Here is a 19,154-nt window from a genome sequence, read left to right as displayed (position 1 = left end):
TTGGGATAGAAGACTGGCAGGAATATATCCTAGGTAAGGTGAAAGTGAGAGACTTCCTTAGGCAAAAAGCCTGGGTGCGGACATAGTTGGACCTTGTCCTTATAAAACAAAGTGTAGAGGGGCTTCAAGGTTAATGCTATGATCTCCGATACCCATCTTGCGGATGTAATAGCCACCAGGAAAGCGATCTTCCAGGATAAGAACATAAGGGGACATGAGGCCAGGGGCCCAGTGAGTCCAGAGAATACCAAATTCAGATCCCACTGAGAAGAAGGGTCTTTTGCTGGTGGAAAAAGCCTTTCTAACCCCTTAAGAAATCTGGCCATCGTTTCACGTGAGAAAATTGTTTTACCTTCCACCAGAGGGTGGAAAGCAGATATAGACGCTACATGAACCTTATTGGTTGAGAAGGCCAGTCCCCTATGCTTTAAGTGGAGCAGGTATTCCAAGATTGTTGGGATTGTTGCCTCCATGGGGGAAATACCATGCCCAACCATCCAGCATGTGAAGCATTTCCACTTAGCCCTGTAAGCTGATCTGGTAGACGGCTTTCTGCTCTCTAAGAGCACCCTTTGGACTTGGGTTGAGCAGGCCTGTTCCTCCTGACTCAGCCACGGAGCATCCATGGCATCAAGGGTAGGGAGGCCAGCTCTGGATGGAGTAGGTGACACTGATCTTGGGATAAAAGATCCAAACGCGGCAGAAGGGTCCATTGCCTGGGCCCCACTAGCTCTAGAAGCATCCCGAACCAATGTTGACGGGGCCACGCCGGTGCTACCAGGATGACCCATATTTTGTTCCTCTTCAACTTCAGCAAGTCTCTGTGAATCAAAGATATTGGCTAGAAGGCATATATGAGGCTCCCTGACCAGGAGAGGAGAAAGACGTCAGTGATGGAGCCTGCATTGTCCCTGGCAGGAACAGAACTGATAGCACTTTCTGTTGTCCCTGATGGCGAAGAGATCCACTTGGGGATTGCTCTACCTTTGGAAGATGCGAGTTGGAAGGACTGCTTGTGGTGGAGTTGTTGATACCTGAGAGATAAACTGTTGTTGGGTGAATGTTGTGACTGATGCAAAAGTTCCATAAATACATAGTCTACTTGCACAGGGCTGGGGACCGCCTCTCCCCGTCTGTTGATATAGTATTCAGAAGCCATATTGTCCGTGAGTATCTGCACTATCTTGCTGGAGAGATGCGGCAGGAAAACTGCACAGGCCAGGTGAATTGCCCTGAGTTCCCCGACATTGATGTGTAATGCCAGATCCCTTGTAGTCCACATGCCATGGATTCTTAGGGAACCCAAGTGAGCTCCCAATCCCGAGCCCGAAGCATGGGAGAACCAATGGCTGGGGTGTCTCAAAGGGCATTCCTGAGTGCACCTGATGTGGTCTCATTCACCATGTCAGAGAGAGGTAAGTATTTGCAGAGGGACCATAAGTATTCTGTCCAGATGATGTCTGACTGGTGAGTATACCAATGCAAGCCACTCTGGAGGGGCCTGAGATGCAGTCTGGGATGTTGAACCACATAGGTACAGGTCTCCATGTGGCCTAAGAGACTGAGGCATACCCTTGCAGTAGTGAGGGGGAGGGTCAAAATACGAGCTATCAACTCCACCATTGTCCAGAATCTTTCCTTCAGAAGGAAAGCTCTAGCCTTGGTAGAGTCCAGAATCGTCCTGATAAACTCTATTCTTTGCACAGGGACTAATGTTGATTTATGCTCATTTATTAGGAAGCTTAGGGCTTGGCAAGCATTCTTGGTAGTTGTGATGCTGGCCTGAACTTGAGATCTTGACCTGCCCTTGATGAGTCAATCATCCAGGTAAGAAAACACCTGCACTCCTCTCCTTTGGAGGCAGGCCACTACCACTGACATGCATTTGGTGAAGACCCTTGGTGTAGTCAAGAGGCCAAATGGAAACACCGTGAATTGGTAATAGCGGTCTCCTACCATAAATTGTAGGAACCTCCTGTGACTGGGGAAGATTGAAATGTGAAAGTAGGCATCCTTTAATTCAAGGGCAGCGTACCAGTCGCCAGGATCCAGTGAAGGAATAATGGTGTCTAGGGAAACCATATGTAACTTTAGCTTTCTGAGGTACTTGTTGATGTGCCTTAAGTCCAGGATGGGCCTCAGACCTCCTTTTTGCTTTTGGGATCAGGAAGTCATAAAATCCTCAATCCCATAGATCCTGGAGAACCTTTTCCACTGCACCCACCCATAAGAGTGCTTGCACCTCTTGAGTGAGGAGTTGCTCATGAGAGGGGTCCCTGAAGAGGGACGGGGAAGGAGGGTGGGAAAGCGGTAGTGAGGCAAACTGGAAGGTGTAAACCAATAGTCACTGTGCTGAGCACCCATTGGTCTGATGTTACGGTAGCCCAGGGATAAAATGGGCTAAACAGGAGGAGAACATAAGGAGGGTTGGATCCATGGGTGGAACTGGTAGGTCACCCTCGGGTGCATCTTCAAAAGGCCTGCTTTCTGCCTCGGTTGTGGTGGCTGGAGTCCTGTTGAGAGGCAGCAGATGACGAGCGGCTCTGATGTTTTGTATCCTTTATTCTTTCTCTCATAGGCATCCCTGTGGGGATAGTCCCCAAACCGCTACTGATGTTCAGGCTTGAAGTGCCTTCTGGATGTCAATGGGGTATATAGGCCAAGGGACCACAGTGTGGCCCTCAAGTCCTTCATGCCATGCACGCTAGAATCTGTCTGTTCAGCAAAGAGGGCCGTGCCATCAAAGGGGAAGTCCTGAATTGATTGTTGGACCTCTCTCTGATGGAAGGCCTGAGGACTGCAGCCATGAAGCCCGTCTCATCGATACCGCCAAAGCCATGGTCTTGGCTGCAGAGTCCGCTGCATCGGAGGCAGGGATGTCCTGGCTACATTCTCCCCTCCTCCAAGAGGGCTTCAAACTCTTGTTTGAAGGGAGGTGACAATGAGTCCATAAACTTTTCTAGTGACTGCCAGATATTAAAATGATACCTGCCCAGCAGCACCAATTGGTTTGCCACTCATAGCTGTAGGCTAGCTGTGGATCGAATAAGTACAGCCTCTTTGCGTCCTTATTTTTGGGGGTCGAACTCACTTTATCCTGTCTGTCCCTCTCGTTGGCAGCAGTGACCACAAGTGATCCTGGTGAGAAGTGGGTGAAAAGGTATTTGAACCCTTTTGCCAGTACATAGTATTTCCTCTCTGTCTTCTTTGACATGGGGGGCAAGAAGGTCAGGGTCTGCCACAGTGCTTTTTCCAGTTTAACCACCCCTTCATGCACAGGGAGGGCCACTCTACTGAGAGCTATTGACAGCAGAATCCCAAAGAGCTCATCCACTGGTTCATTCAATTCCTGTATTTTGAGGCTGGTAGCTGAGGTGGGGGAGGGGCCGCTGCTCTGAATGGGGTGATCTCCCCCCAGACTCGAGGCCTGTGAATCTTCATGGTCCGATTCCATGTCTAGATATGGTGCTGAGCCATGGGGAATAGAGGAATTCAGTACCAAAGTACCTCTTGCGGAAGCAGCCAGCAGGATCCCAGATGAAAACCTCCACCAGTAAATCCATGGTCCTGGCCATTGTCCTTGCGGCCACGCTCCCATTGATGGCACTATCGGGAAGCCGGGCATTGGAGCCGGGGTCTACCTCCTCTGAATTACCTCCTCGCTTTCTGAGGATGAGGCGCCATTGTCCGACAGCCAATGCAGTGCCGACTATGAATATCTCCCAATGCTGTGTGGAACGTGGTGAAATTCTTGCACCAGTAAGCAGCACGGAGAGCCTGATTGATGGCATGACGGGACTGGCTCTTGTCCTTCAGTTTCTTGTAAGGACCAGGAGAGTGGGGTCTAGGTGTTGGGGAAACGTGCTGTGAATCCGGCGACCTGCATTGTTCCGAGGCCGCATAGGGATGCTCTGCTGCCCGGTGCCGGTCTTCTTGGGACTAGCGGTGAGAGCCCAGTCTGCCAGTGTCTTGACCTAGAGAGCGTGTTAACTCTGGGGACCATCTGTGCACCGGTGAATGGTGGCAGGGGGATGGGGACTGTCAAGCAGATCTGTTAGCCAGCTTGTCCTTCGATAAGTTCCCCACCAGTGCCGGGTCTCTCCTTAGTCTTATCTGTTGGTGACCGATCCCGTTGGGTGCGTATCTTCTTAGATCTCTTTTTTGATCCCGCAGATGGTGATCAATGCCAAGAGGATGAAGAAGGCGCCAGAGGGGCATTGTGTGCAGAGGTTACTGTGCTCAGTGCCGAGTCTGATCTGCTGGGCTCCGACATTGGTCTAAGTGCTGACTCCATCAGGATGGCCTTAAAATGAATATCCTGGTCTTTCTTAGTTTGTCGGTGAAAACTTTTACAGATTTTGCACCTCTCACGGATGTGGGCTTCCCCCAGAAACTTTAGGCAACTTTGATGCAGGTTGCTCCTCAGCATAGGCTTCTTACATGAAGCTTGGGGCTTAAATCCCAAGGAACAGAGCATGCCCCAATCCTGGGACTCTCACTACAATCTTATGACTAACTATTAAAAAACCATTAACTATATACACTAGAACAACAGAAAAACCACTAGTTTTTGCAAGAGAATTTGGGAAGGAAAGATACGTTCCAGCACCATCACTGGCGGCAAGAAGGAACTGAGAGGGTGGGAGAGGCAGCAGCGCCTATATGTGAGCACATGTGCATGCTGCTGCAGGGGGCGCTAGAGCCAGCTTATAGAGGTATCACTAGGGGGAAAAGTTTTCCGGCACTGGTGCATGTGGTGTGCACACAGACCTAAATTGGGAATGGACATGAGCAAGCACTTGAAGAAGAACTGCATTTTTCAGTGAATAAACTATTTGTCTGAAAAATTTCACCCAGTTCTATTTGTGGGAACCCACCAAGTGCTAAGCACCTGACAGGCCTAATGCTTGGAGTGCCTACAGCACTTGTTTTTGCGCATATGGTACACCCAAATCACTGCCCAACATGCAGGGGACTGGTGTACCACAGCCTTCAGTTAGAAATACTGTAGTGTCTTTTCAAATGATAAAAGAGATTTCTCACTACAAAAATGAAAATGTAGCAATGTTAAAGAGGTATAAGCCTGGAACTAATTGAACAAAATAGCCAACCTGTGTAATTCACTTCCGTAAGAGTTTGTTGGGACAAGAACTAAGGATGGATTGAACAAAAGGGTGGATACAAATATGACTGCTTAAAAAGTTGTTGCCATGCAAACTAAAATGATTAAATGAGTAATTAAGTCTCTAGTTTTAGGGCATGACATGAACACCACTAGTGGTCAATAAGAAATTTTTTCCCTGTATAATATTACTCAAATATTTAAATATGTTATTTTTTTCTCTTCTACCTTTCTCTTACTGGACAGTGACAGATGTTAGATACTAGCTTGATACCAAACTGCATGGACCTGGTCAAGTATGAAATCTGCTCCTCTCATGAAGGAGACTGTAACAAACCAAATGAATGAGACTTCAGGTAAATTTAGCAGTGACAAGCTGGTTAGTATTTTGCAATTCCTCATGCCCTTTTGTCTCAGATGCTTACAATTTCCCCCTTTTGTCCTTTATGTCTAGCAGCCTCTGGTAATCCTAGTTGTCCTGTATCACCCTGTGAAGAATTGCAAGTGAAGCAATATAATAAATTAATATAATATATTATAATAAATTTAATATGCAGTTATCATAACTTTGCAATATTATATCATATGCTGATTTGTTATTTTATGTGTAAATGCAAACATCCTAATTTAGCATCAAGCAGAGAGGATAAGATAACATATACACTACATATTTGTATTCCATTCAACTAATAGGAGTTTGACATTTATAAAGAGAGAAAAATACCCATGTTGAGTACTTCCGTTAAGATCTGAGAGGAGAATTTTGTTTTAAATCATTGGAAAGAACATTATTTTTATATTCATTATCACAGAACATTTTTTAAGAGTGACACAAAGGAACAACAACAAAAATATCACTTTTCTAGTATGAAGAAGCACCTCAAGAAATGTTTATTTTAGTTTTGAGCAGCTTGAAGGCACTGATAAAGGAAGAGATGAATTGATATTAGTGACAGTATAGTCCCACTGTTCCTCAGAATAAGCAAACTGATTGAAGCAATTTGGCTTCAAATTATATTTTTATTTAGATAACATATTATACTCTATGTATTTACCCTTTTGCACAAGGTCTGTTCAATGTTTAATATACAATACAATACAATGGCTTTTTGCTTTAACTTTACATAGGGAAGACAAGGTTTAAAAAAAAAAAAAAAAAGCAAGTATATGTAGTGAAGGCCGTGTGGCCTAGTGGCCAGCTGGGAGACCTTGGATAAGTAACTACCTCTCTGTGCCTCAGATTTCCCATGTGTAAAATGGGGTCATGATGTAAAATATTTTGAGACTAACTAATAACAAGCACTATATAGGTATTATTATTAATAAAAGAGATACAATAACAAAAAATAAACTTCAGTAATATTCCTAATGATTTTACAAAGGTATATCTTTATATCCTGATGAATTTTTTCAATTTCTTGGCAACTTAGTAGTTCATTTACATGAGTCGTCAAGTAATATTGGGATTAGCTGCAGAGGCAGCTCAATGATGACTGCTGAGTAGTGGTTTACTGTGGTGAAGAGAACAAACCAGACACAAATAGTTACTATATATTGAATGTAGATAGGCTATAAGCTACTGTTTGTATTGAGATGTGTCTTGAATTTACATATATGGAAAAACTTAAAACATTCTTTTGGGAAAGATAATATTAGATCAGCCAGCTGGTATTTTTATATATTCTTTGAATATCCATTCTTTGTTAATTTTTTAAAATGCAAGAAAAATATTTAGAAGAAGAAAATAGTGATAGAAAGTAGCAATAGTTATTCAAAAATTAAAGCAAACATTTGAAACATTTGACTATTTTCTAAAATAGTTTATGTATATACTTCCAGTCACTTTCTACTGTGCTCTAAATTTTTTCTTTCCAGTGCCTCTGATTTGATTAAATTCAGTTTTCTATTCAGTCTAATGATGTAAGCAGATTTGATTTTAAAACTTAAGTGACATTATATTTATGTACATTGAAATAATGATAAATTACAAATTAAAGGCCAAATTCTGTGCTTAAACCCACTGAAACCATATTGAAGTCAGTAGAATTGCACATGGTGTGGCACAGAATATGCCCTGACTATGTAGACAAATAGGTAGAGATGAGTGGTTATTAAATTACAATGGGTCTTCAGTGGTATCTGTCAGTGCTACTTCCTTATTTGTCTTGAACTTGAGAGATCCTTGAAAGGCTGCATAAAGTCAAGGAAATCAGCATTCCATTGTTACCTGTACAGAAGGGACTCTCGTAATCTACAGAACATTTATAAAAAGCTTTTCATCTTACAGGCACTTTACAAATGATGTATTGTCAGTAAAGGGATTTGGCGCCTCAGAGATGTAATGGAGTGCCCAGTGAGCATTCACCACATTATATAACAGTGTGAGAATGCAGAAATTTAGGTCAAGGATACAGGAACAAACCCCTACTTGTGCGAATAGTTCAATGGGATTGTTTAATGTCCAGGAAAAGCAGATAGGTTCTCATAAATGTCCCTCTACCATAAACTACACAGAATTAAATTTATTTGCTTCAGTGGTTGAAAGTCATGGTCTGCCCTGCTAAGAGTTGAACCTGTGGTTCCAGAGAGTCTGGGTATTTAAAACCTGATGTTTAGACTAGTAAACCATCTCTGCTATCATAGTAAATACTAAATTTAGCACTCATTGAAAAGTTACTTGCTTGTGACTAAGTCATTAAACTCTTCACACTGGACAGCTGAAGGAAGGAGTAAGTTGGTGCTGTGTAAAGGATTTAAAAGATGATTAATTTCTTGAAACAAACAGCTGGCCTGTATTTTGCCAGAAGACATTAAGTGAGAAACATAAGATGCCTTAGTAACTCTTAGAGCCTCACGATGGTGAGAAACAGGACTCCTGTAGACAGATGCATATCAAATCCTGAGGACCTCCACTGTCGCTTTAGAATTAATCTTAAATAGGGTGGATTCAAAGAGAGCCTTTGGAATTTAAAAAAGGAAGATGCCAAATAGCCCAGAAGTAGAGAAGCAACTTGAAGAAACAAGCTGTAGACAAAGAAACTACTTGATATTACAGAATTTACTTTTTGGCAAGAAAAAGAAATTGCTCAAGTGATCAGATATACACACACAGGAAGGTGATAGAACAAGCATAGAGACTAAGTCCCTGAATCAGGAAAAAATCTCTCCTCAGGACAGCACATAAGAATGTGCTTAAGTCCCAGTAAAGTCAGTGTCCTTAACTGGGGCCTATATCCAGAAAGCATCTGATGGAATGAGTCAACTGATTGGGACATATCATGGCATCAGTTGCACTTCACATATATCCTCTGTGCCATAAGTATTGATGAAATCATTTAAACATTCTGTAGTTCTCTCCAACAACTGAGAAGGAAAATGTAAAAATTTGGTTAAAAAAAAACCTTATGAACATTCAGAAGCTTTGTAAAGAGTCAGAGTTCGGGCATTCCACAGTACACGTTACATTAGAAAAATATGAACTATGAGACTATAAGGCAGTGATATATCGGATTTGACATTTAAAAGCCAAAAGACTTTTTAAGATCATCTAGTCTGACCTACTGCATAACATAAGCCATTGAATTCACCCAGTAATTTTTGCATCAAGTCTATATATATATATATATATATATATGAATAGTCCATTTACAGGTACATTTGAAGGTTTTCTACATAGACCCAATTTATTTCTTACTGTAAATTTTGCTCACCTTAAAAGAAGCAGAGCTTGGAAAATCAGTTATTAAGGTTTAGCAGCTTACTATGACAGAAAACTGAACTCAAGGCCAAGTCGTATTTCTAATTACAACAGATTGCACAACCACTGGAAAAATCTCTGGTAAGAATTTAAAGGAATGACTGACAGTATTGTCAAAGTAATTTGAACTTTTATCTGGTAGGTGTGGGAGGGAAGATTAAATTAAGTCTATGTAACTTAGAGGTAGTGCAATGAAAATGTAGAGCGTTAGAGAAGGCTGTTTGAACATCTGAAATGACTAGTGTCATAAAAGAGTGACAATATATTTGGAATCCACTATTGAGGAAATACTCTAGTCAGCAAGTATTCAAAGTATATTCAAAGTAACCATTAAGTTTTTAAGGAAAACATTTCTTTAATTCACTTAAATAGCTTTGCAAATCTCAACCCAAAATTTGTAATTTTCCGTTCTGTTCTAAGGTCATCACAGGTCAGATTAAGAAACAAGAATTTAACTGAGGTCTTTGAGGGTAAAAGAGGAATTAATAATCCGGTTTTGGGAAAGTTAAACCTCTGAGTTTTGTAAACCATGAGATAGCTTTTGAGAAAGTAATATGTATATAGCTCCCAGTCTTGTAATTTCTTAAAGTACAGCATTCTTTTTCCAAGATTGTGGAAGAAAGACATGTTTTTCAGTTCAGGTTGATTCAAAATGGATTTAATTTTCTTAGTTTGCTAGCATAATAATAATACCTATCTCTTATATAGTGCTATTCATCAGTAGATCTCATAGTGCATTACAAAGGATATTAAAAAAAGATATCAAAGAAGAATATGATGAATGTATAAGTAGGGGAGAAAAACTATCAGTCCTACATTACTTTCTTCCCACCTTATTTTTTAAAATCTAATAACTTTAAAATATGAGAACTCTGTCTCTTTAATAAGCTTTAATGAGTTTTCTCTTATACAGCTATTCATGGAAGTTCAGTGAAAAGTACTGTTAGACAATCAAAGAGACTTTCATGGTTCCTTTGAAAAAGTAACTATCAAATTTGATTTTCTGTCCCTTTCATAACTGGAAAGCCAAACTTTCAAGAATTGAAGATTGAGCAAACAAATACACTCAGACATACACAATCTCATTTTCATGTGGACACAAGAATGGCTGATTCAATGAGCATTAGATGTCTCTGTACACAATTAACCAATTTATGGTGTATGTGAGTGTGTGCATGTTCCTGACATGGGGACTTAGAAAATTTGGTTCTGAATCTCTACAGCTACAATTATTTGGATGAGAAAGAATAGCTCTCTACATGTTGATTACAAATCTCATTTTAGAATGTTTTTTATAAAGAATAATTGGGATGACATTGTAAAAGCTGCCTTTATAGTATAATGCAGATTGATATCTACATTCTAAATCAAAATATAGCACAGTGCCCAGACTAATCTCTATTGCCAGAGCACACCACATAAATACAATATAAATGGCCAGATCTTGGACTGAGCTTCTGACCCACTTGTGCCACACTGCTGGAATCAAGCCCAGTGGCAAATCTCTCTCTCTCTGTCGCACGTCCATAGACACACACAAAAACAAATTTAACTTCCATACCTGGTTATAATGCCTGTTTAAGGAATCTTGAAATCCAGGTAGCCCAGGAGGACCCTAAATTGGGGGAGGAGGGGAAGAGATTTTTCAAATAGAGACTCTTTAAGTTACATATACCTGTATTAAAACTATTCCATACGCTAAAAGATCTCACATTTTTTATTTGGTTATATAGTATATTATTAGTTCTAAGCTCATTATCATTACTTCTGGATAAATAAAAGAACTACCATTACTGTAAAAAGAGTGCATCATTTAAGGAAGAAAAAGTCCTCCAATTCTGGGAACAAATGTAAAACAAAATGTAAAACAAATGTAAAACAAATGTAAAACAAAATGTAAAATGTAAAATGTAAAACAAATGTAAAACAAATGTAAAAACTAAGGATTTTCTGTAAAAATGTGAATTCTGCATTTTTCCACGGCAAACAGGATCCCTGTTTATCATGCCCTGAGTGAGGGGGTCACCCTAAATTGAACACTTGCCAAGCAGGGGATAGGGCCAAATCCCAATACCGATGAGAGGGGATGGGGACAGGTGTTCCTACCTGATGGCGTGAACTCTGCCTAAAGTATCCTAGACACCATTTGACTCCCTTCGCTCCAGTGTTTAAGGACAGAGCTGATTGGACTCAGTTGAGAGTCCTTGTTTCTGTACAGTGATTACTACAGCTGAAATCACTGAGGAGCAGGTCTACGGGCTAAGCTTTAGATGTGATGTGACGACAGTGTTGCAGTGTAAGACAATGAAGAGGCAGCAACAGAGAGGTTCCTCACTATTAAAACTGCGCTAAGTGATGGAATCTCAGAATGAGACATTGCAGAAATGTCAGTGAGCAGCAAGCATCAGCAACGATAAGAGTGGGTGAGCAGTGGCAAATATAACTAAGACAGCAGCCATGGGCAGTGGCGGCAGAGACAGCAGCAGCAACTAAGTTGCAGAGATAGCGGCAGTAGTGGAGGTATTGCTTGACACCCCCGTGACCCTTTTTCAGGATAGGAGGTGAACCCATGTGAATGCTCCACTGAACTGTGGGTATTCACTGACCAAGGTTCTGTTATGCATTGTCACAAGGAATCCCTAGAATGATATTTAACCTGGCCCATGTTGCTGCCAACTGCACCTAGCAGAAGGTTACACTTGCTTATGTTATACTGAGGGAAGCCAGGTTAGTAAGTAGACAGGGGACCTCCAGTAAATGCATGCATTGGAAGAATTAGTGTCAGTGACTCAGGAGATAGCATTCTGCCCTTAGAATCAATAGTGAAGTGATATTCCTCCATGGTGTTAGATGGTACTGTGCTCCTGGAAGCATTGTCTTTTGCATGAAATATCAAGAAGAGGTCTTGATTACTCGTGATCATAAAATGTCTTTGGGTACTTTTTGAAAGGTATGGATATTAACTCTGCTTTCCTGGCAAAATTTCAATTAGGAAAATTACGTTCTGCTTATCTAAATTTCCCCTGTAATTTCAATTGGATAAAGTATTTTCACTTCCTGTCCTAAAAGGTCATGTAGTGATGCTGTGCCCTATTAAATAGCTGACTCTTTCACCAGAAGAAGTAACTACATTTCAGTCTGAAATAATCTTTCTATTTTATCTCAAATATCTTTATATTTTGTATAAACTCTTTATTAGTCTTTTAAGAACTTCAAGATGTTATATACTGAAAATATAAATATTGTTAGGCAACATGAAAGAAGAAAAAAGCTTTAGAAATCTTCAGAGCATGAATCTATAGACAAACTCTATGATTATGTCCAAGGATTTGTAGTACATTACTGTCATCTGCAAGACGTTAGTAGCCCAGTAGTAGTAACACAGAGATTGGGGAATCATTCAATATTAGAATTCTACTGTTTTCAGTTGGCTTAAGTGGATAGTAGCGAAGGCTTTCAGATTAATAGCCAATGTTAAAGTCAAAAGAGTGGAACATCAAGAGGTTTCAAAGGAGTCTCAATAAAAACCCAAAAAAGGTGTTGGCTCTTGATCACATCAAGAAGGCCAACCTCAGAAAGCTCCCAAATTTAGGAATGTCCAAATGGGACATGGCCAAACAATGTTATGCTTTGCATAAAACCATCCAGGCCTAGACAGCCAGAAGGGAAATATTGAAATGATAAATATTTATGTCTCTGTAAATGTAAAGCAACAGAGATTTTTTCTGAATAAAGGAGAAATGCTGCAGGAGCTCAAACAAATCCAACTGTTCAATTTTAGAGTAGCTACTATAAAATATCAGATAGTTTGGGAAAAAAGAAAAATGTAAGGAACAATTTGGCTACAGCTATATATATACACAATGGCTTTGCCACAGATGACATTCTTAATATCTCTGACAGTTCCACATGTTAATGTGTATGAAAGATGCTACTTGTGAACTTAATGTGACAGAAGATCTTTGTTATGTGATACTTTTGCATTGTGGTACCAATTGTTCTGGACATAAAAGTTGTAGTGATGGATTCATGGAAGCTACCTGATATAACTTCTGAGAAAATAATAGCTCTCAGGAGTAATGGAACTCCAACTATGATTGGAATGAAAAATGACACATATCTTGCTACAATAAGAACATAACTGATATCAGAAAAGGATTCTTCTCATGGTGATATATATATATTTTCATGCTGCTTTTCCATAAACCAGCTTTTTGTGAAGAATATTAGGTTATCATAAGTGACATTATTATTTTCATTATACCTAGCTCTTATGTAATATTATTTTCTTCCATATATCTCAAAGTGCTTTACAAAAGAGGTCACTATCATTATCCTCATTTTACAGTTGATGAAACTGAGGCACACAGAGATTAAGTAACTTGCCCAAAGTCACCCAACGGCAGAGCTGGGAATAGAATGCAGGTCTCCTAAGTGCCAGTCTGGAACTCTATCCACAAGTCGACACTGCCTCGCTCTCCACTAAGTCACACTGAAGAATGAGCAATGAGTATAGTCAATATATTCTTTTGTGTGGGGAGGTAGTAACAGGAAATAATAGCTTCTGCACATAAGACTTGCTCTTGCCCCTTCAAAAGCATATAATAAGGAGATGCATTCTCATGTACATATTGAGGAAGGGTTATATGTCTTTCACTCATCCAATTATTTTCTCCAAGTATATTTTCTCCAAGTAAAAACAACGAGAGTCCTGTAGCACCTTAAAGACTAACAAATTTCTGGGCCATAAGCTTTTGTGGACTGCAACCCACTTCGTCAGATGCATGAAGTGGAAATCACAGATAGGAGGGGTGTGTGTATATATAATAGGGTCTTGGAGTGGTTATCGCATTACAAGAAGTAATTGTCACTGTTCACACATTCTCACCTTCTAATCAACGGTTGTGAATAGGCCTCATCTACCCTAACTGAATTGACTTTGTTAGCACTTGCCCTCCCCATTGTTGTTTCTTACCTCTGGATGAATATATATATATATATACACACACACACACCTCCTATCTGTGATTTCCACTTCATGCATCTGACAAAGTGGGTTGCAGCCCACGAAAGCTCATGCTCGCAGAAATTTGTTAGTCTTTAAGGTGCTACAGGACTCTCATTGTTTTTGCTGTATACAGACTAACATGGCTACCCCTCTGGAACTTTTCTCCAAGTGTAACTCAATTTTCCCTTTCTTAAGAGGACACAGGACCACTGAATTCAACCGGTGTCTGAAGGGATCAGGCAGCTCTGTAACTAGAAAAGTGCAACTTCCCCTTTTTCTTCTCAACCTTGGAAATAAAGGGTCACTTTCAGGATACAATCAACTCCTACTACTTACTTGCCTAAGGAGTTAAGAGTTTCAAGGTTGGTTCAGAACAGGGGCTCCTGGTCCTTCCCAATACACTGAGACATCAGGCTAGATTGAGTAATCATTATTTCAACAAAGTCTTAAGAATGATCACAATTTAAAGCAATTATGTCAACAATATAGCATTAATTCAATGATTTTGTTTTCCATGCTGAAGTAACATGGCAGTCCAAGGATGTATTTCCTGTGGGTGGCGTCATTTGGCTCCTATATAATCATGTTTTAACAAAGCATTTAAATGAGGTAAATCTGAAATGACAAGGGAGCATGATTTGCATTCTGACCCAAAAGCCTTTTCCTGCAAGCTACCTGTTCCATAAGAGTGCAGAATGGCAAACACAAAGTTTTCCCACATATGTAGAACACCATTCTGTAAAATCCTGATGGGATCTCTTATCAGCGAATCTTCCTTGAGGTACTGTACTTTAAAAATTAAAAACAGGCCCCTGTTTTCAAGTAATCAAAGAGAATGTTACTTTCTAGGGGGGAAATGTTTTGCCCTGATGAAAGTGAATGAATGGGAGAGAGGCATTCAAGGGTACAAGCTCTTCCAGAACTCCCCAGGGAGTTTGTGGAGATAAAAAGCTAAGAAGACAGTAAAGCCAACTGAAAGTCATACAGGCAGAAGTTATTTAAAAATGATGGATTAGAGAATAAAGTCTGGGAAAGAAGTGTTATATCATAATAGCACAGCGCAGGGGTATTCGGAGATGTAAAGCTGAAGGCCAGTTGCCCACAACCACAAAACAAGCGTAATTACGAAACGCATGCCCTGTTTCAGAGGGTTAGATTTTATCTAGCCCTGCACAGGTGCACAGAAAAAGTGGGAGTTGAGATTGTGGGGGGAGAGAAAGAGAAGGAGGAGGGCACAACAAAATTTTCCTCACAAATGTGCGCCTGAACCTGGCATAATTGCAGTCCTTTATCGTAGGTGCAAAAGGGCTGGAGCACTTTAGCACTGACAGCAGCCCTAGAAACACCATACAGGGTGGGAAAGGGCAATTATAGAACCATAAGCCCAGCCAAAAGAGCTGGATCAGGGTGGGAGAAAGTTCCCACTGCAATCTATTAAAAGGCACAGCAGATGTTACCTTTGCATACACTCATGGAGATCTCATGCCTGCCTCATCATAGTCTCTTCATCCCCAAGATGGAAAATGGGATCAAGCCACAATCAAGTCTATTGCTTGTATTCAGGAACCCAAAGTGTCACCTTAAATTCACGGTAGAAATATAAAGTAAATGTAGCCATGACATTTCAAACGTGAAGCTTCTCTCAGGTATGATTTGTAAAGTTAACAGTGGAATATGTATTCTAATACTTAAGTTTAAGATGTAATGCCTGTGCTGGTGCTGTTCCATAATTGCATGGCTAAATCACTATATGTCAGTCTCGGGGCTTCAAATTTACAGTGCCATGATCTAGTAAGGTTTCCACGATGCTCTAAGAGGTCAGAAAAGCAAGTTTACCTTCCTAACTCACTTACTGATATGCCATTGCTTTTCCTAGTCCTTCACAAATAAAACAAGTGTAATTGAGCTATTAGGAAGGATTGCACTGCTATGTCTACCACCAATCCTGACCTCTCAGAAATTGCTCAATATATGAAATAAATCAGTTATGACAAAATGGAATGAATGCCTTAGGTGTGTCACAGTTTCATAGAACTGTCTTAGCCAATGCAATGCAGGATTGTTTCATGATTAAGGCAATGGAGCAAGACTCAGGATACTTGGACTGTATTCCTGACTGCCACAGACTTCCAGTGTTACCTTAGGAAAACCAATTAATCTCGCTGCTTTAGTTTCTCCATCTGTAATAACAGAAATAATACTTCCCTCTATACATGAATGATGTGAGGACACTATTTATTAAAGCAATTGAGGTGCCCAGGTACTACAGTGATGAGTATCATAAAAAAAAGACTATGAATAAAATAAAAGTATCACTCAGCAGCAGAAATATTCCTACTTTTGGTTATATGTCTAAACCCTGTCAGAACCAGTCTTTATTTTCTTTTCACATTACTTTTCTATATCAACATGCCTGTAAAATACTTGGGAAAGAGCTACAACTTACAAGCCCCTTTGGCTAAAAAAGACCTACTATGACTGGTTCACAAGGTCAGAAGCAATAAGATTAATGGTGGGTAAAGGAACACTGCAAAGACAGCTTCTATCTTTTGAATGAGGGTTTTTCACATCTGCTACTTTGGACACTTTTCAAACTTGCTCCGTTGTGAATATCAGTGAAGTGCTCACTTTAGCTGGATTTGTCAGTTTTTAGACTGTATATTGAGTTATGTAATTGAGGGAACTGAAGCACAGCTGGATTACGGTTGTATGAATAAAGAAGGTACTAAAAGTATGTCCTGATTGTTTTCCAAAAATTACACATAGTTTTAAGGTGTTATTTTTGTAGTGAAGTTGGAGGCAAAGATGTGGCAACATAAGTGAAAATGCCTTTAAATACATTTTGAAACTTTTTTCTAAATTATATTGTGATCCTTTCAGTTTTACACTTCATCTGCATTGTCAGTAAAGATGAGACTGTTGAAAATATCCCTTCAGTCTCATAGCACATAGAATGTATCAATATAATTTACATTAAGTATGTTGCATTGCTGACACAGCATAACTGAGCACCTCAGATAGGGAAGTAGTTATCCGCATTTTGGATTGATTTTCACAGGATTAGAAGTGAAAAAGTGAATTTTCAATACAATCAGTCTGTCTACTCATCTGAGAAATATTTCAGAGTAATCACTTCCTTCCACATCATATTGCTCCCCCATTATTTATTGCTTAATGGAATATAAAGAAACATGAGGGTCTTCAGCACAAATTTGTGACAGAGTAATTACACCAAAGAGAAGCCGCTAAAAGCCATAAAGGCATGACATCTACCATGATTAGATAAATAAAACAAATCATGTGTTATCATGTTTTTTAAAACCAACCGGACAAAAAACAAACAGAACCAACCAATAGGACCAACCACTACCAGACACTACAGCACTACTGCAGGGATTTTCCAATATACTTCCAAAGGCTGAGAAAAATCCTGCAATGCTAGAAACTCTACTAACGGTCTCCACTAACCATTGCTTTGATTTTCTGTTTACTGTAATTAACTGATAACATTCGTTCACTTTCAAAATATTGGTAGAATTACAATAATTCTTGAGGCAGAGGAAATGAGATTTCCAAGGCAAACTGCTGGCTACTTAAGATAACTAGGCTGTTGGCACTAACATATATACTGAATTACAAAAGACTAGAAGTGTACAGAATTAAACAGACAGAATACAAGTAGCCCAGGAACACTCTCACCCACTGCTTCATGGGGAACATGCACAAGAAGAGAGATTTTAAAAGGGGTCACGTAGAACAATGAAGTTCCATATCATTTAAAAAATAAGCAAGCAACACAAAGACTACATTTCAAGAAACAACTATTGCTAAAGATATACATGCAAGTAGCAGAATGTAAACTCTTTGGGGCAGGAGCTCTCTTTTTATTCTGTTTCGTATAGCACCTAGAACAATGTTGTCCTGGTCCATGACTGGGACTCCTCGGTGCTATGATAACACTAATAAAAAATAACAAATGTTTCCCAGACAACCTTGAACTCAATGATGAGAAAGAGACCTTGATATGACGCATCATGTGACTCTGGAGTGGTGTTTTAAGGAAGATTTTCAATGCCCAAGAAATAGACACTTGGTGAAAACCATAATCTTAGGAGTTTTGGTAGAAAGAAAGCAGAAAAGAGTAGTTTTAAGAGGACAGATTTCCAGAGTTTAAGATGCTAGCCTCGGACTCAGAAGTCCCAGGGTTTAGTTCCCTGCTCTGCCTCAGATTTCTGCTGTGATCTTGGACAGGTCACAGTCACTCTAGTCTATGCTGCAATAAAACACCTGCAGCTGGCCTGTGGCAGGTGACTCAGGGTCATGGGCTCAGAATGTGGGGCTATAAAATTGTTTTGTAAATGTTTGGGCTCAGGGTTGGGTCCCAGAGTTCAGGCTTCAGCCCAAGCCTGAATGTTTACACTGCAATTTTATAGCCCTGCAGCCTCAGCCCAAGTCAGCTGACGGGGGCCAGCCTGAGGTGTTTTATTACACTGTAGACCCTCTGTGTCTCCATTCCCTATCTTAAAAAATGGAGATAACTGTACTTCCCTATCTGAGGTGCTCAGTTACTTTTATATAGGGGCTAAATGAGTAACAGATTGTTGGTTGATATGTGGTGGATGCATCTACAGTGATGGGGGCAACAGAAGTAATCATCCAGAAACATATGGAGAGAGACAGACAACCTTGCATACTTCATATCAAGAGTAAGATTAATTTATGAGAGTGTGATGTTGTCAGCTTCGAAACAATCTCGTTTCCCCAATAACAGGTATAGTGAACAAATTAAAGCCATAAGTATCAGAGTGGTATTAAGAGAAAACACAGGGCTTAGTTCTGCATCACTGAGTAGCATTTACTCTTGTGAGTAGTCCCAGTGAAGGCTGCAGAACTGGGACCACAGAAAGAGATAAAGGCAATTCAGAATGAGACAGCAAGTGAAATCTCTTTATTCTCTCCTTCAACCTAAGTATCAAGAAAAATCAAGAAATGTCCCACAATTTTCTGTTGTGCACAATCTCCTGTAAGAGGAGGAAAAAAAGACCGAGTTGCAAGAAAAACAAATCAGTGTAAAGCTTTTTGATCATCAGATGGATTTCACTAGCTGACTGATGTGTTCTGTAACGGTGTTTTTCTGTATTCCAATGACCCACAAAGTGAGATTAGAATGTCAACAACGTCACTAGCAGCTGTATAGTCTGGAACTATAACCCACGCATGTGACAGTGCAGATTATTAAATGATGGTGTTTCCAGTTCTTTAAAGAT

The 19,154-nt window shown here is 40.1% G+C and overlaps 1 protein-coding gene across 1 annotated transcript in view; it reads right to left on the bottom strand.

Moving 5' to 3' along the window:
- The window catches only part of COL19A1 (collagen type XIX alpha 1 chain), a 258,669-nt gene that overhangs the window by 11,017 nt on the left and 228,498 nt on the right, over positions 1-19,154 (bottom strand). Inside the window, exon 18 of the mRNA XM_067562524.1 lies at positions 10,441-10,494. Within this exon, the coding sequence (XP_067418625.1) occupies positions 10,441-10,494 (54 nt within the window). The remainder of the gene's footprint in view (positions 1-10,440; positions 10,495-19,154) is intronic.

Source organism: Emydura macquarii, unplaced genomic scaffold, assembly GCF_026122565.2.
Source record: "Emydura macquarii macquarii isolate MOO-44397 ecotype Brisbane River unplaced genomic scaffold, CSIRO-AGI_Emac_v2 contig_2437, whole genome shotgun sequence".
NCBI classification, from domain to species: Eukaryota; Metazoa; Chordata; order Testudines; family Chelidae; genus Emydura; species Emydura macquarii.
Note: the sequence above shows the minus strand (reverse complement) of the source record. Positions and strands in the feature narration are given on the sequence as shown.